The sequence below is a fragment of the Oxyura jamaicensis genome, chromosome 4 (genome assembly GCF_011077185.1).
Source record: "Oxyura jamaicensis isolate SHBP4307 breed ruddy duck chromosome 4, BPBGC_Ojam_1.0, whole genome shotgun sequence".
NCBI classification, from domain to species: Eukaryota; Metazoa; Chordata; class Aves; order Anseriformes; family Anatidae; genus Oxyura; species Oxyura jamaicensis.
In genome coordinates this window covers 22,452,489-22,471,686 of record NC_048896.1, presented here as the reverse complement: position 1 = coordinate 22,471,686, position 19,198 = coordinate 22,452,489, and the positions used below count along the sequence as shown (strand labels likewise).

The 19,198-nt window shown below is 43.3% G+C and overlaps 1 protein-coding gene across 2 annotated transcripts in view; it reads left to right on the top strand.

Annotated features, from left to right (window-relative positions):
• The window catches only part of MOB1B (MOB kinase activator 1B), a 50,426-nt gene that overhangs the window by 6,069 nt on the left and 25,159 nt on the right, over positions 1-19,198 (top strand). Inside the window, exon 2 of one of the 2 annotated variants that reach the window (XM_035325305.1) lies at positions 2,761-2,860. In XM_035325305.1, coding sequence (XP_035181196.1) covers positions 2,761-2,860 — 100 coding nt within the window. Of the gene's footprint in view, positions 1-2,760; positions 2,861-3,382; positions 3,469-19,198 lie in introns of those variants that run through there. The other variant, XM_035325306.1, reaches the window with a different exon arrangement.

Genomic DNA, 19,198 nt, shown 5'->3' with positions numbered 1-19,198 from the left:
AAGCAGTGGGCCTTCCCTCGCTCTCTGTCGAAGACCGGCCCATTACAAAATTGTACAAGTAAAACCCTCTCAGCGTTCAGCAGGAGATAACGAGCTTAGCCTCAGTGAGGCCGCTGACTGGAAAAGAGGAAGAGCATATTTTGCATGGAGAAGTTAAAGTACTGTGAACCCTCTGCAGATGGTGTCCATGCCCCATATGCTGTTGAAATTTCTAGAGAAGGTTCTCCACAAATCACTGATTTCTGAGACAACTGTGTACAAACATTGCATCAGGAATTACATACGTGTGAGTAGTGTAATAACATGGAAGGCCACCGAGTGCTGTATTTATTTCTCTTTCTGCAGTGTAGCAGTAACAAAGCTGATGGGATATACCATTGCAGCTCCATGATTATGGCAACTCTCAGGACTGCTGTGTAATACCTCATAGTTCCTGCATTTTTTTCATGTGCTGTTTTTTGTAAAGAATAGTACAGATCACAGGTTAAATCTGATATTTATACTTAAATGCTTCACTACATTTCTATAGTTAATCCTCTAGGTATTGCTTGTACACAAATTAAATCCCTTACTTTAATACACAGAAAAGTATCTGATTTGAAAAACTATCAGATGCTAGATGAGTTTAATCTAGAATATGGAGAAAATGCTTACAGAGTTTAGTATTTAGACACTTTTTTACATTTCAAAATAAAATTGCTTTCCTTTTTGTAGTTCATATATAGGAAGGATTCAGCTCTTAGTTTTAGAACTATTTTATTATTATTATTATTATTCACCCTGAATGTTCTGTGTTTACTGAGCTGTGTTATAATCTTTGCTACAAACTTCAGTTCAGGACCAAAGCGCTTTTTCAGCTTGAGGGCCCTTTCAGAGTAATTCTTTAAGCTCTACATTATAATGGATAAACCAAAATGACAGACGTCAGGGCTTGGGTACATTCACTGTGTCTTGAACCACTGAGCAGTTCGATCCTTACGTAAGACTGCAGCATGCTGCCAGTCCCTTGTATCGGCAGCGTCTGAAGTGAGCACTTCACATGGCCCTTAGCCATCTTGAGCAGACCAATACTAATTTGAGACATCAACTGTACATGTTATGTAACCCTTTCTCCTTTTCGCCACACGGGCAAAGTGTTTCCTTCTGACTGTGGCAGTAACAGACATTTAATTTTAACTTGCCACTAAAATAAAATGTTCTGTGAGTAGAAGGAAGCGTATGGGTGGATAAAGGGAATGCAGGTTATTCGTGTCCCAACGTGAATGTGTCAGAAAGGTCAGCACTGTGTTTTTGAGTTGGATTTACGTGGCCAACTTAGTCAGACAAAGTCTGCTAAAAAGTGCCCCGAGCCCCATTTCATGCCTGCTTTTACTAATGTAGCCAAAAGGAAAATTGCAAACATTGGGAACTGGTTTTTAATTAAGCCTCTGCTGCTGCTCAGTAAAACACTTGGTTTTAAAAGTGTCCTAAAAACAGTAGTGTAATTTTCATTCACTTAAAAATGTACTGACCTGGCATTTTGGACCTGGTCAGGAAGACAGAGCCAGAATGTGGAAAATGCAGTTTCAGCTTTTAAAAGCACAAGAGAATATGACAACTCTCAACGTTACCTCATAAGGCGTTCTGCCTGAGAGAAACCCATGATGTGCCAACAGAAACTTAATGCTGTGTGGGATTATAGTGTGTTTGGATGTACTGAATTTACCCCATAATGAATCCAAAAGTAGATTTTCCTTTGGCCTACCTGCAGTCTTTGTGGGGTAGCCTGCAGCCACACACTCCTCTTGGGGTAGGAAGGAACCTCACAGACAGCCAGGCCATCTGCCTTGTCACCTCTCCAAAATCCATCTGGCTTCTTACTGACCTAAAAAGAAGCAGGTTTTCATGTGAAATGACCCACTGGGATTGTCATTTCTTCTGTCAAGAGGTGCCACTTGGATGTGGCTAAGTCTGCAGTGGGATGTGTGGCCCTTCTGGATACTTCTCTGTTTCCTCTGGAGCTTATAAAGCAACCAAGACAAGCCAAGACCAAAGAGCATCATTCCTGGTTTGGGAGTGGGAGTGTAGTCCCAGACCCCAAAAACACAGCCTGCAGCTGTCGTCTGGTGTCAAATGAGCTGTGGGCAGTCTTTTGCAACACCCTGTGCTCCCTTGGTTTGCACTTGGTGGAATAATGCCAGTGAGGATGCAGCTGCATTTATTCTGAAAGCCTCTCATACTGCAATGATACTGTGACTGTGCTGTAGGTAAAATATCTGCATATGGGAGGACGTGTGGGTTTTGGGCAGAGGCTGGGTGAAAGCGGTGTTGATGACCTGCCAAGAGTTTGAAGGCAGGACTGAATTTTATTTATTTATTTATTTATTTATTTATTTTTACTTCAGGAGTTTGCAGCTGCCCATATCTTCAGTTCTGAGGTGTGTCATTCCTTAGCTGATTGCTGGCACCAGCCAGCTTAGTTAAAGATTGTTTGAAAATCAAACAGTGATACCTCTGAAATACTGGAAGCCATTTTGATATATTTGTTTAGTCAGGACTGTTAGTGAAGAGGGCAGAGATGCAGAAGTTAAGATCTCCCTGTTCCTTTTATGACCTTGGTGGTTACTTGTGGGTTTAGGTAGCTACACCCTGTGGCAAGGTGAGGATAATGAGGATAATGTCGTTTACTGACCTTTTAGGGCAATCTGGATGAGTAATGCTGTTGTAACGTAACATGACATGCTAACATAAAGCAAACTGTTCTGTTCCTGCATCCCACAGGCTCGCTCCACAGGATGTTGGGGAAACAATTTGGAGTAGAAAAGGGGTACAGGCAGGCCATAGTGCTTCAGCAGTTTTCACAGTTCTTCCACAGCACTTGGTAAGTAACTGTGGGGCTCTTATATGCTGCCCAGAAGCTACCAACACAAGTGTATCTCCACAAAAAACAGGGGGCTGCCCTGCTGAGGGTTCACTGACAGAAATGTCAACATTTCCACTGCGTACAGGTGTGACAGGCCACACAAATTTGTCAGAGAATGCTCGATTTCTGACGCAGGACAGGGTACACGAGGCAGGGGACTGAGCAGAAAGGATTTCACTTGCCAAGGCTGTCACAACATTTATGCTCTTCCCGTGCCCTGAAGTATTGCCCGCTGCCATCTGGGTCCCCTATCTGGGTCCACATCTGGGGCTGCGGGGGGACAGAGCCTGGCGGGGGCCGTTTTGTGTGAGGGGAGAGGTGTGAGGGCCACTGGAGACGGGGTCGCTCGGTTGGGTCGGGGGACACACGAACAACCGAAAGGGGACAGCACCGACGGCCCGGGCCGTGAGGGGAGGCGGTGTCGCCGTGTCCCCGCCCCGCGGCGCTCTCCCCGCAGCCGCCCGCCCTGCGCCGCCGCCGCCGCCGCTGCCATTGGGAGCCGCGCCGAGCCCAGCCCAGCCCAGCCGCCGGTCCCGCTCCGCCGCCATCGCCATGAGCTTCTTGTTGTGAGTAACCGCGGCCGGGGGGAGCGAGGGGCGGCTGCCCCCGGCCCCTTTCCGCGCCTCCTTTCGTCCTCTCCCGCTTCCCCAGCCCCTGCCGCCCGCTGCCTTTGTGCCCCCCTAACGGCGGCCGCGGGCCCCTCCCGGCCGGGCGGCCCCGAGGCAGGAAGGCGAGGGCAAGCTTCGTGGGGAAAACACCCATCTTCCGGAGCCTGTTTGGTCTTTAATTTTAACCTTTACGTCGTTATTTGTACTCAAAAGAGCGGTTCAAAGTTAATGCCGGGCTCAGGCTGCTCGGCGAGGGACCGCTGGCGGGTTGGATGGCGCTAATGGGGAGGTGATCGTTCGCTGCGGCCTGAAAAAGCTCCCCGAGGAGCGAGGGGCAATTGAGGTGTGCGCAGAACCTGACATTTTGCAATTTCGCTTCGTAGACAACAACTGAATGAACTTTGGTCCCTCCCCTTGGGGACAAAGACGAGGTACTTCTGACAATTAACATAAACCGGTTCAGTGACCTATTAATTAAAGAGAAGATGCGCTCTAGGGAGAGAAGGGAAACGCAAGTGGCTGAAAAAGGAGCCCTCGCGGAGGGAAGCTCGCCGAAGGCCCTTGCCCCACCGAGCACGCAACCAGAGTTACTTGCGAGCAGAGAGTGGGACTGCTGCCATAATCTCTGACAGTTGTTAAAGGCTTGTATTGATAACCACCAGATGTACGTGCAGCCTGCTTCCCGAGGAGACACTTCATCAGGGGAACTGGAGGGTTCTAGCGACTGGGGTTTGCGTGGGGACGGGTAACACTGACGCTAGCTAATGTCCTCTGAACCTCCGCGTTGCCTTTCTCTTTTAACCCTGCTATACCACAGCAGCTTGCCTGTAATTGCACTCGCGCTGCCATGCCCCAAGAGAGATTTGAAAGACACCTATCAGCTGCAGGGTCGGGGCTGCGAGTCAGAGGTGGGCACAAATGACTGTCCGCAGATTCAGGAGCACTGCTCCTAATGAGAAGCCCAGCTGTCCCCCTCATTCATAATTCTCAGCTGCTGCAATGGAGAAGGGGGACAGGGTTTCTTGTACGACGGTGTCCTGGGAGTCTGGTTTGCAAATTAGACAGCCGCACGCTCTGTGGCATTTGGCTAACTGGTAACGGAAAAGCATGAAATCCTCCACCCTCTGTCACAGGCAATAATGAGATTTTTGTTTCTTTTTCCAGACCCTTCTGAAACCTAGGAAAGCAAACCTTCCCCCCGCTCCCCCCGCCTCCATTGTTTCTAGTAGTCCTGCTGGTTGAAAAATAGAAATGGAAACTGAAGTTGTTGCACGGCAAAGCTAGAAATGCTGGCAAAGCTGTCACAGCTGTTGTTGGCAGAGCGTGGTCAACAGCACCTCATTTGCTCATCTGCAGTTTAGAAATGGATTTTTAAAAAACAATTTCCTGAGATGCCCAGCAGGCCTCGGGCAGACCAGGAAAGCTGTGTGTGTGTTACTTGCAAGTACTGATTATTTTTTTTTAGCATCCAGAAAGTCAACATCACCTTTTTTCCAACTTCATGTTATGTTGATATAGCTGTTCGGTGATAGCGGTCGGACATCTTTACGCTTTTACTGATGTAGTAATTCAAACTTTTATTTTGTGCTGCAAAACCCTCACATTTTCATAGTACTTCTAAAACAGATTTTCAGAGCATTTTTTCTCCCCCTTTTTCACCACGAGTTTCCTTGGTGTAGAGGTAACAAAGTTGTATTTTGTCTGTGTGGTCCCCTTCTCTTCTTGTGAACAGGCTCGTGATTTTGAACGCGCAGTAGAAGTGCAGCAGCTCAGGGTTGTCAATGTTTAGAAACACTTTCTGAATTACGATGAACCTGTCATGCAGGTTTATCATCAGCAACTTGGCTGCAGTTTGTCAGTTTGACACTCGAGTACGGTATCAAAAGCCACGTTCTGCTTGCAGACTTTGTTTGCTGTCAGATAGCAGGGTGATTGTGCTTGGATAACACAGGGTGCTTGGGGCCCCCCTCGCAAGCCCGTTGCACGGTCCTTGTCCACTGACGAATCCGTTGCTATTCTTCTCTGTTGCTAGGGCCAGTGACATATAAAGCTACATGGGGAGAAAAATCAAGGGAAACCATTGTCTTCTCTCGCTGTGGATAACATTATAAAAAGTGTCTTTTGAGACGAGTCACTGAATTAATACAACTTGGTTTTGACAGCAATTGTTATTCTCAGCATCACCATCTTCTTCTCTTTCTGATCGGTTTCTTCCTTTCTGAAAACACTTACAGACTTCTGAAATGGTTAATAGGTCATCCTATTAAAAAAATAAATAATTTAAAAAAGGGAATAGAACTAGAAAATATCTTTAGTTCCAAAAAAATTCAACTTGACAAGTTCTCTCTAAAAGAAATTACAGCTTAGTTGCAGGTACTGTAGCTTACATCTCCCCGAAAAAAAATTAAAGATAGTTCTGGTAGGCGTGCCATATGGTAACACGCTTGTGTTATCCTACGCTGGCAAAACTTACGTAAAAAAGCAGCTAGATAAAAGTAATTTATTTTAAAAATGAAAGTGTTTTTATTATCGATGTTACAAAACCAAATTTCTTATTTCCTTTTTTTTTTATTTTTATAAAAGCTGTCTGCATAGTCTGTAAATCCCTCTCAGAAAATCCCAATGTATGGTGTTCCAGGAGTTTCTGAATACTGGATTTGTATAAGCAGTCCTAAGTGGTGAGACTTTGGCAGAGTAAGAGCTGATGGAAACGCCACGTAATGGTGGGGATGAGTAGCCGTTGTTTGAGGGGGGAATTGGTGTATGAATCAAAATGAAGTTAACTTGTAAACCAAAGAGGGGAAAGATGTACTCTTTGCTACCTAACACGGTATGGTAGAGCCTCTAGCAGTTTGTTCTGTGCGGGGGTTGTTGTGGTGCTTTTTTTTTTTTTTTTTTTTTTTTTTTTTTTTTTTTTTTGGAAGGCAGAGTTTCTGTGTGTATGAGTATGTGGGGAAGGTGCAGTGGGACATTCCTCTTTCCCTTACGTCTCTCGTGAAGCAGCATCAAAATCAGAGCTGGTGGTTTTGTTTCTGGATTTGAGAGCGTTATGGCCCTCCCGATTTCCCTGCCTGCTCCAGATGTTGAACATCATGGCTATTTCTTTCTCCTTTAGCTTTCCTCGATGCTCAGTTGCTGCTACTTAACCTGTTGGAAAAGCTGTTTAAAGTGGGCAGAGTTCCTCAGCTTACTCTAGTCCAACAGAGCAGCTGAGCGCTTTGTGAGTGCTCCTTCTGTAATTAAAAGCTGGAGATGTGGTGTTTCTCTCCTCTTTAGCAAGGACACCCATTGCGGACTGTTAGGCACTTCAGAACGGGAATTTCACTCACTGAAAATCAATGTGTAGGCATTCATAGACTGGTAGAAATGGCACGCGTGCTTGTCCAACGTTAGATGATTTTGTTCTCTTTGTTTTAAAATACAGGTTTTACAGGACAGAGTATGACCTATTCTTTGCTTTGACTGATGTAATACCGCTGTGCCAGCTGGGTTCCTAGAGAAGAGATCAGGGTAAAGGCTTTGGACACAGGAATATGTTGCCTTACCACAAAATCGATGCATTCAGTTCTTTTATTTTTTATTCTTTTGAAGAGTACTGGGAATGAAAGGTTTCAGTTTGCCTATGAGTAAATCAGAGAGGGGATTGCAAAACTTATTGCCAAGTTTTTAAAGATTTATTTACTTTTGTTAAGTCTTAATAACTGTAATTCTGAGTTTTGAGGAACCCAGAAGGATTCTTTAGAGGTAGAGTTCATATGGATTCAGCTGTGACCCTGAACTACACAGGAAGTAGTTTTTCTACTTTTTTTTCCCCTCTTTTTTTAGCTGCTTATAGTTTTCACTGAATGGTTGGCTGTTGAAATATACAGTCTCATCTGAAGTTGGTGTGTCATGTTCAAGCACATCGTTCCAATTGCAGTGTTAATTCTGTGTTTAATTCCTGTTTTGAAAGGCTTGCTGTCAAGAGATTTGCCCCTCGGCTGGCAGCTCGTTGCTTTTAAGGAAGGGAGAACCAAAGAACAGCAAGCTTCCAGAAACCATGGTGATGAATACAGGTTTACAACTCACACAGAAGTGTCCGTGTTCCCCTTACTACCTGTAGTACAAGTCATTTTCCAATTCTCAGACTATTTAGAAATGCTACTTAAAGTGTGCTTCCCTTCTCGCTTGTCTTTGCTGAAGACCTTAAACCAATGTATTAGGGTGCAGTGTGCTGATGCACTTGTCATCCTTCTTACAAACTGGTTGAGGAAGCTAAACAGCAGAAAACTGTTAATTCATCTTTGGCAGGATTAGTTTTTGCTAATTTAGCTACCTGGGGTCGTGGTGTAGTGAGACTAAGGGATGGTACTAGAGTAACGGAAGCAGCAGGAATACGTGGACATGGCAAAAGCCAGGGAGGAGGATTCTTCCTTTTTCGTGCAAACTGGCAATTGAATTAGCTTGGGTGTATGATGAGACCTGTCCTCAGACTTCATTCAGCTCTGTGTGCATTGCTGCCTTCTGAGATAGTTGAGTCCTTGCCATTCCCTTGTCACCGATTTTGTTCTTGATGAGTTTGGTGAAATGTCTGCTTCTCACAGTAAGCTAATGTATGCTTTTTAAAAGTGGCTGACCAAATTTGCGTACCATGAAACGCAAATAAATTGGAGCCAGCAGTGCTTGAGTGCTGCTGCCTTATCGTTAAGGGCGGCGGTAGAGGACTGCGGAGTTCGGTTTATGCAGGCGCTGGCTTCGTTTCAGAAAGAATGAGTCTGCCTCTGAGTACCAGAGCTGGGCAGACCCCATTCAGCCTGCAGGGTATCAGAGCTTGGAATTGAGCTCAAAAAGAAGTCTTGCCACTAATAAGCTGTTTTGGGGCGCACCTCGTTGGTGAAGTGAAGGATTGACACTTGCAGATGTTTTTGGATGCTTCTCTCTCCATGTGGAAGCATCAGTTTAAAGTGAAGAAACAAACATGCCAGGAGTGGCATTGTTCAGTGTGAAAGTTGTGTATACTGCATGGTAGTGGATGTCCGGTCTTAATAGCTTCCTAATTGTTTGTTTTTATGCCACAATTGTTTTCCCTTGTTTGTTCTTCTCTCTTTGTGTTTGCAGTGTAAGTGGAGCTATGCAATTAGCTGTTTACATTTGTCAGATGAGAACGGTGATGGAACAAGGATCACTTTTAGGGGAGGATTTGTGCAGGTGTGACATAGCTCAGTTTTTAATCTGGAAGAGCTGTCTAATGCAGTGGATAATTTTCTGTCAAGTCTTTGAATTTAGAATCTCTTCGTGGCAACAGGGAGCTGTGGTAAAGACAGCCCAGGGGTCCTACTTACAACTTAGGGTTTATGTGTCCTGCAAGATCCGTTGTCTTTGATTGAAAAAGGATGAAATAATAGAAGCATTTGGTTTAAGAGTCACAAGCATGATAACATCATGCCCAAGGCTGGTGAGTGAAGCTGCTTGTTTGTCTTAGAGAAGTAAATTGCTGCATTTAATTATGCCACCTTAAGTCTTATGCAGTAAGCAGTAACAGAGATTCTGCTGCCAAAGCTATCAATAAGCCTTTGACCCATAAGTCAACTTACACCACAGAATGTGCTATGAAGTGCTTTTAGCATTTGTAAACTAAGCCATTTCTTATTAAAATCGAGGCACAGTGAACTTATTGTTTTTTTTTTTTTTTTTTTTTTTTGTCTTTTTTTCAAATGTGCAGAGAGGGAGGGTGTGGATTGTCTGTGTTGAAATGCTATAGAATCTGGTTTTGGCTATAGCCAAATATAACTTAATTGCTTTTCACATTTTTTTTTTTATTCCTCTAGTCTTTAAATGTAATGAGGTGGGACTGTAAGGGTCCATTGTCATGTCTGTGCATGTTGCTTTTTTAACCGTGGCATTTCCTTCCCTTTCACTTTCATAGCACTTCTGTGGCACTAGTGTAGTGCTGGCTGTCAATCTTGTAACTTCACCGGCTGCACGGCATGCCAGAATCACCGAAGAGAAATTGCAGAGGATGTATTTGCAGCCATGTGAAATGCTGTGCTTTAGGAAGGTTGACACATTTGAATGATGACAAAAGTGGGAAGAAAAACTGGAAAAGTCCTTTTTAAAAGTGTCTCTATGGGACAACTATGGACAAGAAAATTACTGTTCTTGGAGCGTGCAGGGGGATCTCTTCCAGGGGAAGAGACCTCTCTTCCAGAGGAAGAGATCTGTTCTGTTTTCCTCTTCTGGGATGAAACACACTGAATGTTAAAATAGAGCAGGGTGCTACAGAATTCCCTACAGAGCCGTAGTGCATTCTGATTAGGTTATCTGAATCCATGTGTGCACAGATTTTCTGGATCAGTTTGAAGCAGGTGGTAAAGAAATAACCACAGAGTTACGCAGCTTTGTGCACTGTAGCAAAATGCTTTGTGCGTCTCGGAAGTGTTCTTTTATATTCAGGTCTTGGCTTCTCATTTCTAATAGATAGCCTGAGTCAGCAGACACCAAATTCATGCGTACGAGATGGTAATTTTGTGTTAATAAATAGGCAGTCCCCCACAGTGAATTCATGAAGGTAAAAGCAGTTTATTCTTGCAAATATATTTTTGAAACATTGAAAAGTAGTGAATTGCTGATGACTTGGAAGTGAATTCATTCACTCTTCACTGGACTTTTTTTCAGTTTTTCTTTGGATAAGGTGCGCCTTCTTGGTCCTCTTAGGCCCTTCAAATCACTGACTTCTGTTGCACTGCTGTAACGTGCAGATTTAAGGGGGCTTCCTCCCTCCTCCAGCTCATAGCTGTTCCTCAGCAGGAATCAATTCCTTCTGATATTCTTACATACCTCCTGTGATCCTTGGCATATTTCAGTTTAGTTTTATTTGAAGCTTGCTCCCTTCCCACCTTCTTGTTTTGCTTGCCTATCATTGCATATTATCTTTTCATTTGGTAGCTTACCTACAGAGTTAATTACTTGTGTCCTAGGGATATGAGCACTACTGACGTACAAAATCTTTCTCCCTTCTTCAGTGAAGAAGGGAGAAAGAACATGTTGCAGACTAGAACTGGGAACGCCTGAATTTGCTGTCCGCATTGCAAGTCAAATTCCTTTCTTTATGGCAGAGAGAATAATTGTTTTTAATTAAGCTTTGGTAAATTCTTCTTTTGCTAAAAAGTGAGACATTTGACTTCTGATAGAAAAAACAGTTTGAATCCAGATAATGGTTAGGTGGGCTTCCCTTTTTGACCTTAATGAAGTAACCTGTTAGTTGGTAGCTGATACTTTTAGTGCATTTTTACCAACTCCAGTGGTACAGTCCTGGTTTCGCTTGAATGGAGCAATTGTTTTAGGGACTTGCTGAGCGCTCTAGATCCAGGGATTAAAATAGCATTACAGTGTCTTTTACTTGTCATACAACAGAACTTTTTTTCCTAATGCTGAAGTGTAATGTAAAATCTAACTTTCACACACACACAAAAATACATCTTGAAGTTACTTTGGTATAAAAGTTGGTTTCTTTCTCTCTCTCTCTCATATATATACATATATTTAATTCAAGTGCTGTTACTAATTGTAGTGGTTGACAGCTCTTAAAATATGTTATTGCAGTGTGAGTAGACAAGAGGAAACTCTGTATACAGGTTCACAGGAGAACAGTTAAACTGACTGTGGACTAAACTGTCAGCTGCACAAGCTGAACTAATGCCAAGAGACGTGTTCTCCTGTGTAGGTAGGAGCAATTGTTCCACCTCAGATGTTGTGGACAGGTGGATTTTCTTGTTATGGTACTTTGCAAGGTACAGGCAGCTTTTACTGAAGGTGGTTACACACACCACATACAAGATTGTATTAAATACGGGGGATGTGTAAGAAATACTTGGTGATGAGATAATGCAGTGTATTTTTGGAAAGCTGGTAGATTATTCATGACTGCCTCCTGTCCATTTCTTCCTGTTGTTCTCTGTTATTTCTTGTCTCTCATGTTCTGGTACTTCCTGAATCCAGACCCCATTTTACCAATTAATCAAAGTGGAACCTTAAGTATATGCTCTGAGGTTTCTGCTAGGAAATTGACAGCTATTTCTTATTCACTGTAGTTGTATCATCAGCCTTGAACAGGCTTGGGGGTTAAAATAAAATACAACCTTTTAAGAAGTGCTGAAGTGATTCCTCTTCCATTAAAATTCAGGTAAGTTTCTGCTTTTTTCATGCTGTCTTTTTCCTAAATGCATTACCAGAGTATTCTTTTTACTGAGTTTAAAAGGACTAAAGACTTTCCTTCTATACTAAACAGTTGTTAGTCATTTTTTTTCTTGGATGCCCTGCTGTGCTTTCGTAGGTTGTATAACTAGATTTGCTTTAGTCACTCGTAAAGCATTGGTTTTCAAAAGCACTGATCAGCGTTTTGGGAAACCATCCATGTTCTGAGGCATGCTCTTCAAGCACTATATTTGGTGTATAAGTCAGGATCTAATTTGATATTAGAGCCAACTTTTATTACTGTAATTCATCATCCTCAACAGTGTGTAGATTGCGTTCTGAAAAGCTGTGCTTGCTACCTTCTTAAATGTATTTAAAGGGTGTGACTGTTGGCAGCAGATGCAGTTTAGGATGGGATGCAGAGGGCATTGGTAATGTAAAGACATACAGAGCATTGAGATGAATATAGGGAAATCTCTGTAACAGAATAGTTTACCGTGCAAAGAAGCTTATTCCTTTGGTATGGGGCACTTCTGTCCTTGTTCTATGAAATGGAAAGAATGCTATAGTAAAGAAATCACGGATGGGCAAGTGCTGTTAATCACAAACTTTATGCATTGCTTCCTCAACCTCCTTTCCTTGTCTCCTGCTCCACAATCTGGATGCTGCTGCTGGGCCATGAGGCTGCCTGAAGCAAGCTGGAGCTCTCCAGACCACTTCATGATGTTTTCAGTTACTTGTTGAAAGGTCTTGAACTCCTTCACACCTACTTATATGGTTTAGTAAACCGTCTTTCTTTATTAGTGTTCCAGTAGCTTTTCTTTAAACACAGTCAGTTGAGTTACAAAATGAAATAGCTTACTCATAGATTTATAATTCTTTAGCAATTTCCTCAGCTGTGTCTTCTGTAATGGTACCTTCTAGTTTACATTTCTGATCATTTCTGGGTGCTCACATTCTGTGGTTGATTTGTTTTTCTTTCCTGTTGGTATTCACTTTGACTGCTAGGCCAGGACTTCAGCATTGCTGCTTCCCTCAAAAAAAAAAAAAAAAAATACAAAAATTGTTCTGTTCCCTTGTGCTCCGCATGACGTTCAAGTTCCTCATTCTGCTTTTTATGTTTCTGTGTGTCTGTGTAACATGTGCAGTATTGTTCTCACTCCCACATCTGTTACCAAGCATCTTCCCTCTGTCTACTTGATTTTCTTTGGAGCATAACATTTTCTTGGAAACAGCTGAGTGATGGGTTCTAGGAGTTTCTCTAAAACCAGAGAATGTTCCGCCTGCATTTGCTCTCTGGTCTTTGTCTTCATCATGCACAACGTACAGAGAGAAGTGCTCGGAGATGGTTCAGGTGGCAGACTTCTCCGGGTGGAGTCCTCCTGCAGATGTCATTGCCCTGGAGCAGGGTGGCGTTACCATTTGTTACCACGATGTATTATAATCTGTATAATCTGTCGCAGGCACCTGGATCTTGATTCTGAATTTGCTTGCCACTGGGCAGGACTGCACCCTCTGTGGCTTTAGTTCTCACGCAGCAGTCCTTGCTGCAGGGTATGTATGTACAGCATCCTTTTAGCAGCCTTTCAGCCTCTTGCAGTAATCTGCCATTTACAGCTTTATTGAGTCCTCTTTCTTCAAAGGAAAACGTGCCCCATACGTTCATGTACAGTAGGAATAAGTGTTCGGTTGGCTTCTTAGTGCTGAGTTTTATGTATGGGAAAGGGTTGGTTTTACAAAAGAAGCGTAGTTCTTCTGTCTGCTGAATGATTCATTAGGCACGTTCATTCAGTAAGCTGAGGTTTGAACCTTCATGGAAACTGAACTTTGAAGCATAACTGGGTGAAGTTGCGACTTTTGTTTGAATTCACGCTGTGCCCTCCCTTTTAAGTGAGCTAATGCTAATTGACAGAAATAAGGATTTCCTGGGAAAAGAGGGGAACATTAGTAGGAGAAAAAAAGCGCTACTTAGTTTGTAGAGAACTTAATTAGTGACTGAAATGATAAAGATACTGAATTCCTGCTCCGTGGTCCCTGGGGGGAAAAAAAAAAGTAGTAGTTGGGGAGGAGGGAATACTTCATGTTTGCCTCTTCCAAAGTTGCTTGTTCTTTTAAAGAAGGAGTACGTGGATATTAGAATATGTAGAAATACACCTGGTTTTGGTTTTGCCCTACAATTCCAAGATACATTGTGCGTGTGTGTGTACATACACTGTAAATGCCCATTTCAAATAGTAAACTGGATCTAATTGAAAGAACCCAACAAAACAGCCCACTCTTCAGCTTTCTTTGAAATCCAGCTTTGGTTTGCCCTACAACTAACTCTGTGAGTGATGACAGCATTGTGTTTGCATCGAGGCAGGCAGTAGATGCCGGGAATGTGCAGCAAAACATTCTGGATAATCTCAATTCCTTCTTGGAGCAGGTTTTTGAATTTATGACAGAGGAGAATGTGTAGAGATCCTTGGGTCTCTTGCTGCTGCTACCGTAGAAATCTTTGCTTGTAGCACTGGTTAAAGGTTTCGGGTGTTTTGCATGATGTGCTTTTCCTCTCTCCTTTAAACCAATGAACAAGTGATTGTTTTTCTGTCTAGCAATAAAGAAAATTTCAGTGATGATAATAGCTCGTGGTAAATTTCTAATCATAAAATACATGAGATTTCTTTTTATTACAGTGATCTTAAAATTACCAATGTTGCCATGGCTTTGAGGGGAGAAAAATGAGGGCGGAAGACTCTCGGGAGGCTGCAATTTTTATACCATGTGCATATTTCAATTGCTCTGCTGTCTTCATGTAAGCGTGCCTGTCCCCACAAGTCAAAAGGAGACACTTGGCTGAATGTGTACTGCTTTTTTCCCCTCCAAGTTTCTCTCCAGTGGATTCTCTTCCATTCTTCTTCTTGCCTCTGTGCCCTGTCCCTCTCCTTGCTTTGTCCAGCACTGCCGTTGGTCCTGCAGAGGACAAGGCTTTCAAAGTTGAGTCATTTCCGCAACTGTTAGCTGCCCTGGGAATTAGTTTGTGTTTTTGAGTGTGCAGACGGAGCTCCAGTAGTATCCAGTGAACGCAGCTCTGGCTTGCTTTGTTTATTTTGAGGGTTTTCCAGGAGATGAAAGTGTATTAAATGACCATGTTGTAAGTCAGACAAGGGAATTTATTTTGTGTGCAAGCATAGCAAACAGATGATGACTTCTGGTTACGGGATGGTGTTCTGGATGCTTGCCTCTCTCTTGCGTTAGGAATTGTGCTTACTTCGGAGAAAGGCTGCATCCCACTGGGTAAAGAGCTGGAACACCAGTGCCACCTACCCGGGTGGGGCTGCAGAAGACTTCAGCGTTGTAGCACAACGCCTCCCTTTTGCTCATCCTGAGGACCAGGGGCGGAGAGACGCAGAAGGGAGTAGATGCCTGCCTTGCTCAGGAAACTGTCCATGGCCACTGAACACTTTGGGGGATTTGGCACGCAAGTGTCTGAGGGCAGAACGAAATGCTAGCCTCGTGGGGCCAGTCCCCTGTCCCCAGTTCCCTTGCTGAGTCTTTGCCTCCCTGAGGGCTGGGCTGCCTAGGAATGATGGCAAGAGTTTGTCTTCAGCTCTGTTCTGCTGCAACAGCATCCAACTTAGGCTAGATGAACCCTGAATTTGCTTGATTTCACTGCCTAAAATGTATATGCATAGAAAGGGGGAAAAAAAAAAGTAGTTTAAAAATGTGGAAGTGTACATGTTATGACAGCTTGTAACACTGGGTGTTGATGGTTGGGACAAGCAAAAGGAAAAACATTCCTTAAGGCTACCCTAAGTAACTTTTTCCTTACTGGATGTGAATCATCTGATAAACTTCTTTTAACAAGTAGAGTCTTGCATATTGTGTTTTTTACGAACCCCTGATAAGACTATGACATTTTAATCTGCCTCTTCTCATACCATCCTGTGTGAAATGCTAATCTACAGAGACAGTTCATTTTCCAAGAAGGGGAAGCCAGGTTTTTGTTCTCAATCTCTATCCATTAACAGGATAGAGAGAGATTTAAAATCTTCTTGAAATACCTGTTTCACAGTCAGAAAGCAGTATTTTCTCCTTTGGTAGAAGGAGGCACTATTTCAAATCAGTTACGAAAACCAGTGGTCATTATAGCCCTTGAAGAATTTATTCAGGTTGAAAAGCATGTGGGAAACTTAACTTATTCCATGTTGTAGCATAGATAAAAGGTAGGGTGGGGAAGGACAGATATTGGTACTTCATTGAAGAAGTGGGGTGTGGGATTTTCTCTGGCTTTATATTTACCCCATTTCTAGACATCTGAAGAAGCATTTCTTTTAGGAATAACCCGTGTTGTTTTGCAGGGTTTGCCAATTCCACGTGCCGGAAAATCAGGTTTTAAATCCCCCAGGTCTGTGCTGGATTATTTTTAGATGAGGAAACGTTTAGATGCATGTTTGCTGCTGGCTTTTTTTAAGCGTGGCTTTCAGCGCTTAAAGAAATGGTGTTTGAAACTAAACTTCTTCCTTCCTTTTCCTTCCAAAACGCCCCTTGCCTTTGTGTTTTGTAACTGTTAACCTTGGCTTGGTGTTTTTTTGGGAACTCCTTGCCTGCGTGTCACCAGGAGGTGGGAACAAAGCCCCGCACCTGCAGGGTGAAGCCTCTGGAAGGAAAGCTGCATTTAGCAGGAGCACTGCGGGGAACGTGGCAGAAGTGGTTTTGCACAGCAAGGCCGTGAGCCCAGCTGGTGCCTTGGCAGAATCCGGTACTTATTCCTGAAGGTGCTCCGCAGAGCTTTTCTACATACAGTTTCCTACGGTAGAGTGTATAAGTAATAAACACCATGTATCTTGTACCTGGAGGAATGACCTATGCCTCTTGTGTCTATGAAATTGTTGACTGATTCTTCTTTTAAAACAAACAAACAAAACCCTGGGCTTGGAATTACTTTCTAACCCATCTTGCATTTTGGGAGAGCAGGTGTGTTGCGCGAGGAGTTGGCAGCTCTTAACTCCTGCCCAGACGGACTGCTTCGATTTCCTTAGTGATCTCGGTGGAGTTTGTGTTTCCATACGAGGGAAGAGAATTATGCTATTTACAGCTTAATGTTTAGGAAAGTTATTTTTGTTAGGCGGCAGCGCTCTCTAGAAGCGTGTTGCTTTTCTTAGTGTTCAGAATAATACAGCGATCGTGGCTGAAGATTTTACACAAAGTGACTTTTTTTTTCTGGGTGGGAGCTATCAACTTGTGTGCTTCCAGTCTCTGCTGGCTTTTAACTCTTCCACTGCATTGAATGACCTTCAAATAGCGATTAATGTTGAGTTGGAGCTCGGTATTGCACTGTTTTAGAGCACTTCCAGCACCATGTCTCATTTCAAGCCATTAGCTTGCTCTGCTCAAGGGGTCTCATGGTCATCTTCATGGAAAATAGTCGGGTGGGAGAACAGCATTTCCAAAACTGCCTGTAGCTCTTGCAGAGCTGGCCTCTGAAGTTTCTCATCCTGCCCCAGAGCCCAGCAGAAACGCTCATAGCACATGCAGCATCTGAGCTTGGGACTGAAGCTCCCTCGCTGTCTTTCTCTGTTGTAGGCTGGTGGTTGTTTTATCTGCCTTCAGACCTGCTGCATGCTGGAACATCAAAGGAGTGTAAGGTTGTGAAATACTTGCCTCCTGAATTCTGATGGTGGATTTGATACCTCCAAACAAGTGAATGATGAGACGGGCTTATTTTAATGAGTGGAATCAGACTGGAAAATAATTGACTTTTTGGTATTACAAGAGCTGAAGAAAGTAATGCCTGGCTTGCACACCTTCTGTCTTCAGAACAGAAATGTTGTGACTACTCAGTTTTATAAATAGAAATGCTCAAGTTACATCTTGTCAGTGCAGATTTTGAGCATGTATGATTTAATTTACCTGCTCTGCTTCTGCTGCTGTGATTGTCACAGAGAATAGGCTTTTACATGCTGAAGCTATTGATTTGCTTTCCAAAAAGTAGCTTAAGCTTTTATTTTAATTTCTATGTTGACAACTTGGCTATTGGAAACTAACACGCTCCTACTCTGATGTGTCTATTCTTAGCAACATGTTACAGTTTGAAGCCCATTGTTATTGTTTGAAGGCCTGAAATGCTTGCTTTTCTGGAATTTAGCTCTCTCCTTCCAGTGTTTCTGTGTCTTGGAGTTGAAAAAGATGCGTGGCGGGAGAAAGGAGACAAGGAGGCACAGAAGGAAAATGTGGGGACTTCTCTGATAAATTCACTCCTTGGCCTGCGGCAGTGAGTCTCTGCCTCAGTTTCCCTATGTCTAACAAGACGCTAATGATGCCTACTTCAAAGATACTTTGTGAGGATTAATTAATGCCTGCAAAGGCCTTTGAAGATGAAGAAGCAGGATTTGAAATATGGAAAGTTTCCATGCCCCAGGTAAATGTTCTGTGTGCTGACTTGAGTTCAGCATTTTCCAAATCTCTCAAGCTCTTCCAGAAATTTGGAGGGGCTTACTTCAGCTCGGCCCTGGTGGTGGATGCTTTTGGGAGACATCGAGTCTTGTAGCTATACATGCAACATTTAGTAACTTGGACATTCCCTGAGGAAAGAAAGATGATATCCCTTGGCCTCAGCAATATATAGAGGCCAGAAGGATACAGGTGGCAGATTTATCCTGAAAAAGGTGCCACTGCAGCATTTTCTAATTATTTTTCCCCAGGTCAAGCTTCTGACCTTTCCAATGTTTGATAAAACAGTCCACTGATGAGCCCTGTATGAAATGATTGAAGGTAATTGCAGCACTGTGCTCTTGAGCTGACAGGTAGCCTGAAACAGGGAGGAGCAATGCTGTCTTTATTTTCCATGGAAGTTGAATACTTGTGATATTTTAAAAATAAGATGTTAATTACTTGAAAAACATGTCTACTATGCGTGATCAGGTGTGCGGGGGGGGGGGGGGGGGGAAGAGTTTTTGGATTGTTCTGTGTCTTCTCCAGGGTGCTGTTTCCTCTTCTCCATCTTCCATTTTGCCAGTGATGTAGTGAATGCATGTTTTATAAGCACTGGGCTAGCTTAAGATGCTCTAATGAAGTGTCAGTGAATTAGGGGATAATGTGGTCTGGGCTTTTTCATCCGAGAGGAATTTGGAGAAGACTTTGGAGCACTGTCAGTATTTCAGAGCTTTCGGATGTGATACTGCAGCAAAACATATACGTTGGCAGCCTGGATAGAGGCAAGATTTGGGCCTCCATCTGCATCCACTGGACTTGTGGCAGGGCTTTGGTTTGTCAGTTTGAGCCATCTTAGACATAAGAGTAGGTAAGAATTTGACATTAGTGGTAAGAACAAGCTGTGAAGCCTTAAGTTTTCTGCATAAGGATGCTAACTTCTCTGTTTTAATTCAGGTTTCCATGGAGATGCAGCAGACCTTGTAGAAATAGGTAAAAAGCTCCAGCGAAAGACTTGAGTGCACAAATCCCTTGGGTATGTGGAGGTGTGAGCCAGGCCAGCCAGAGTGCTTCCAGCAGGACTGTGAAGGTTTAAGTGGCTCCT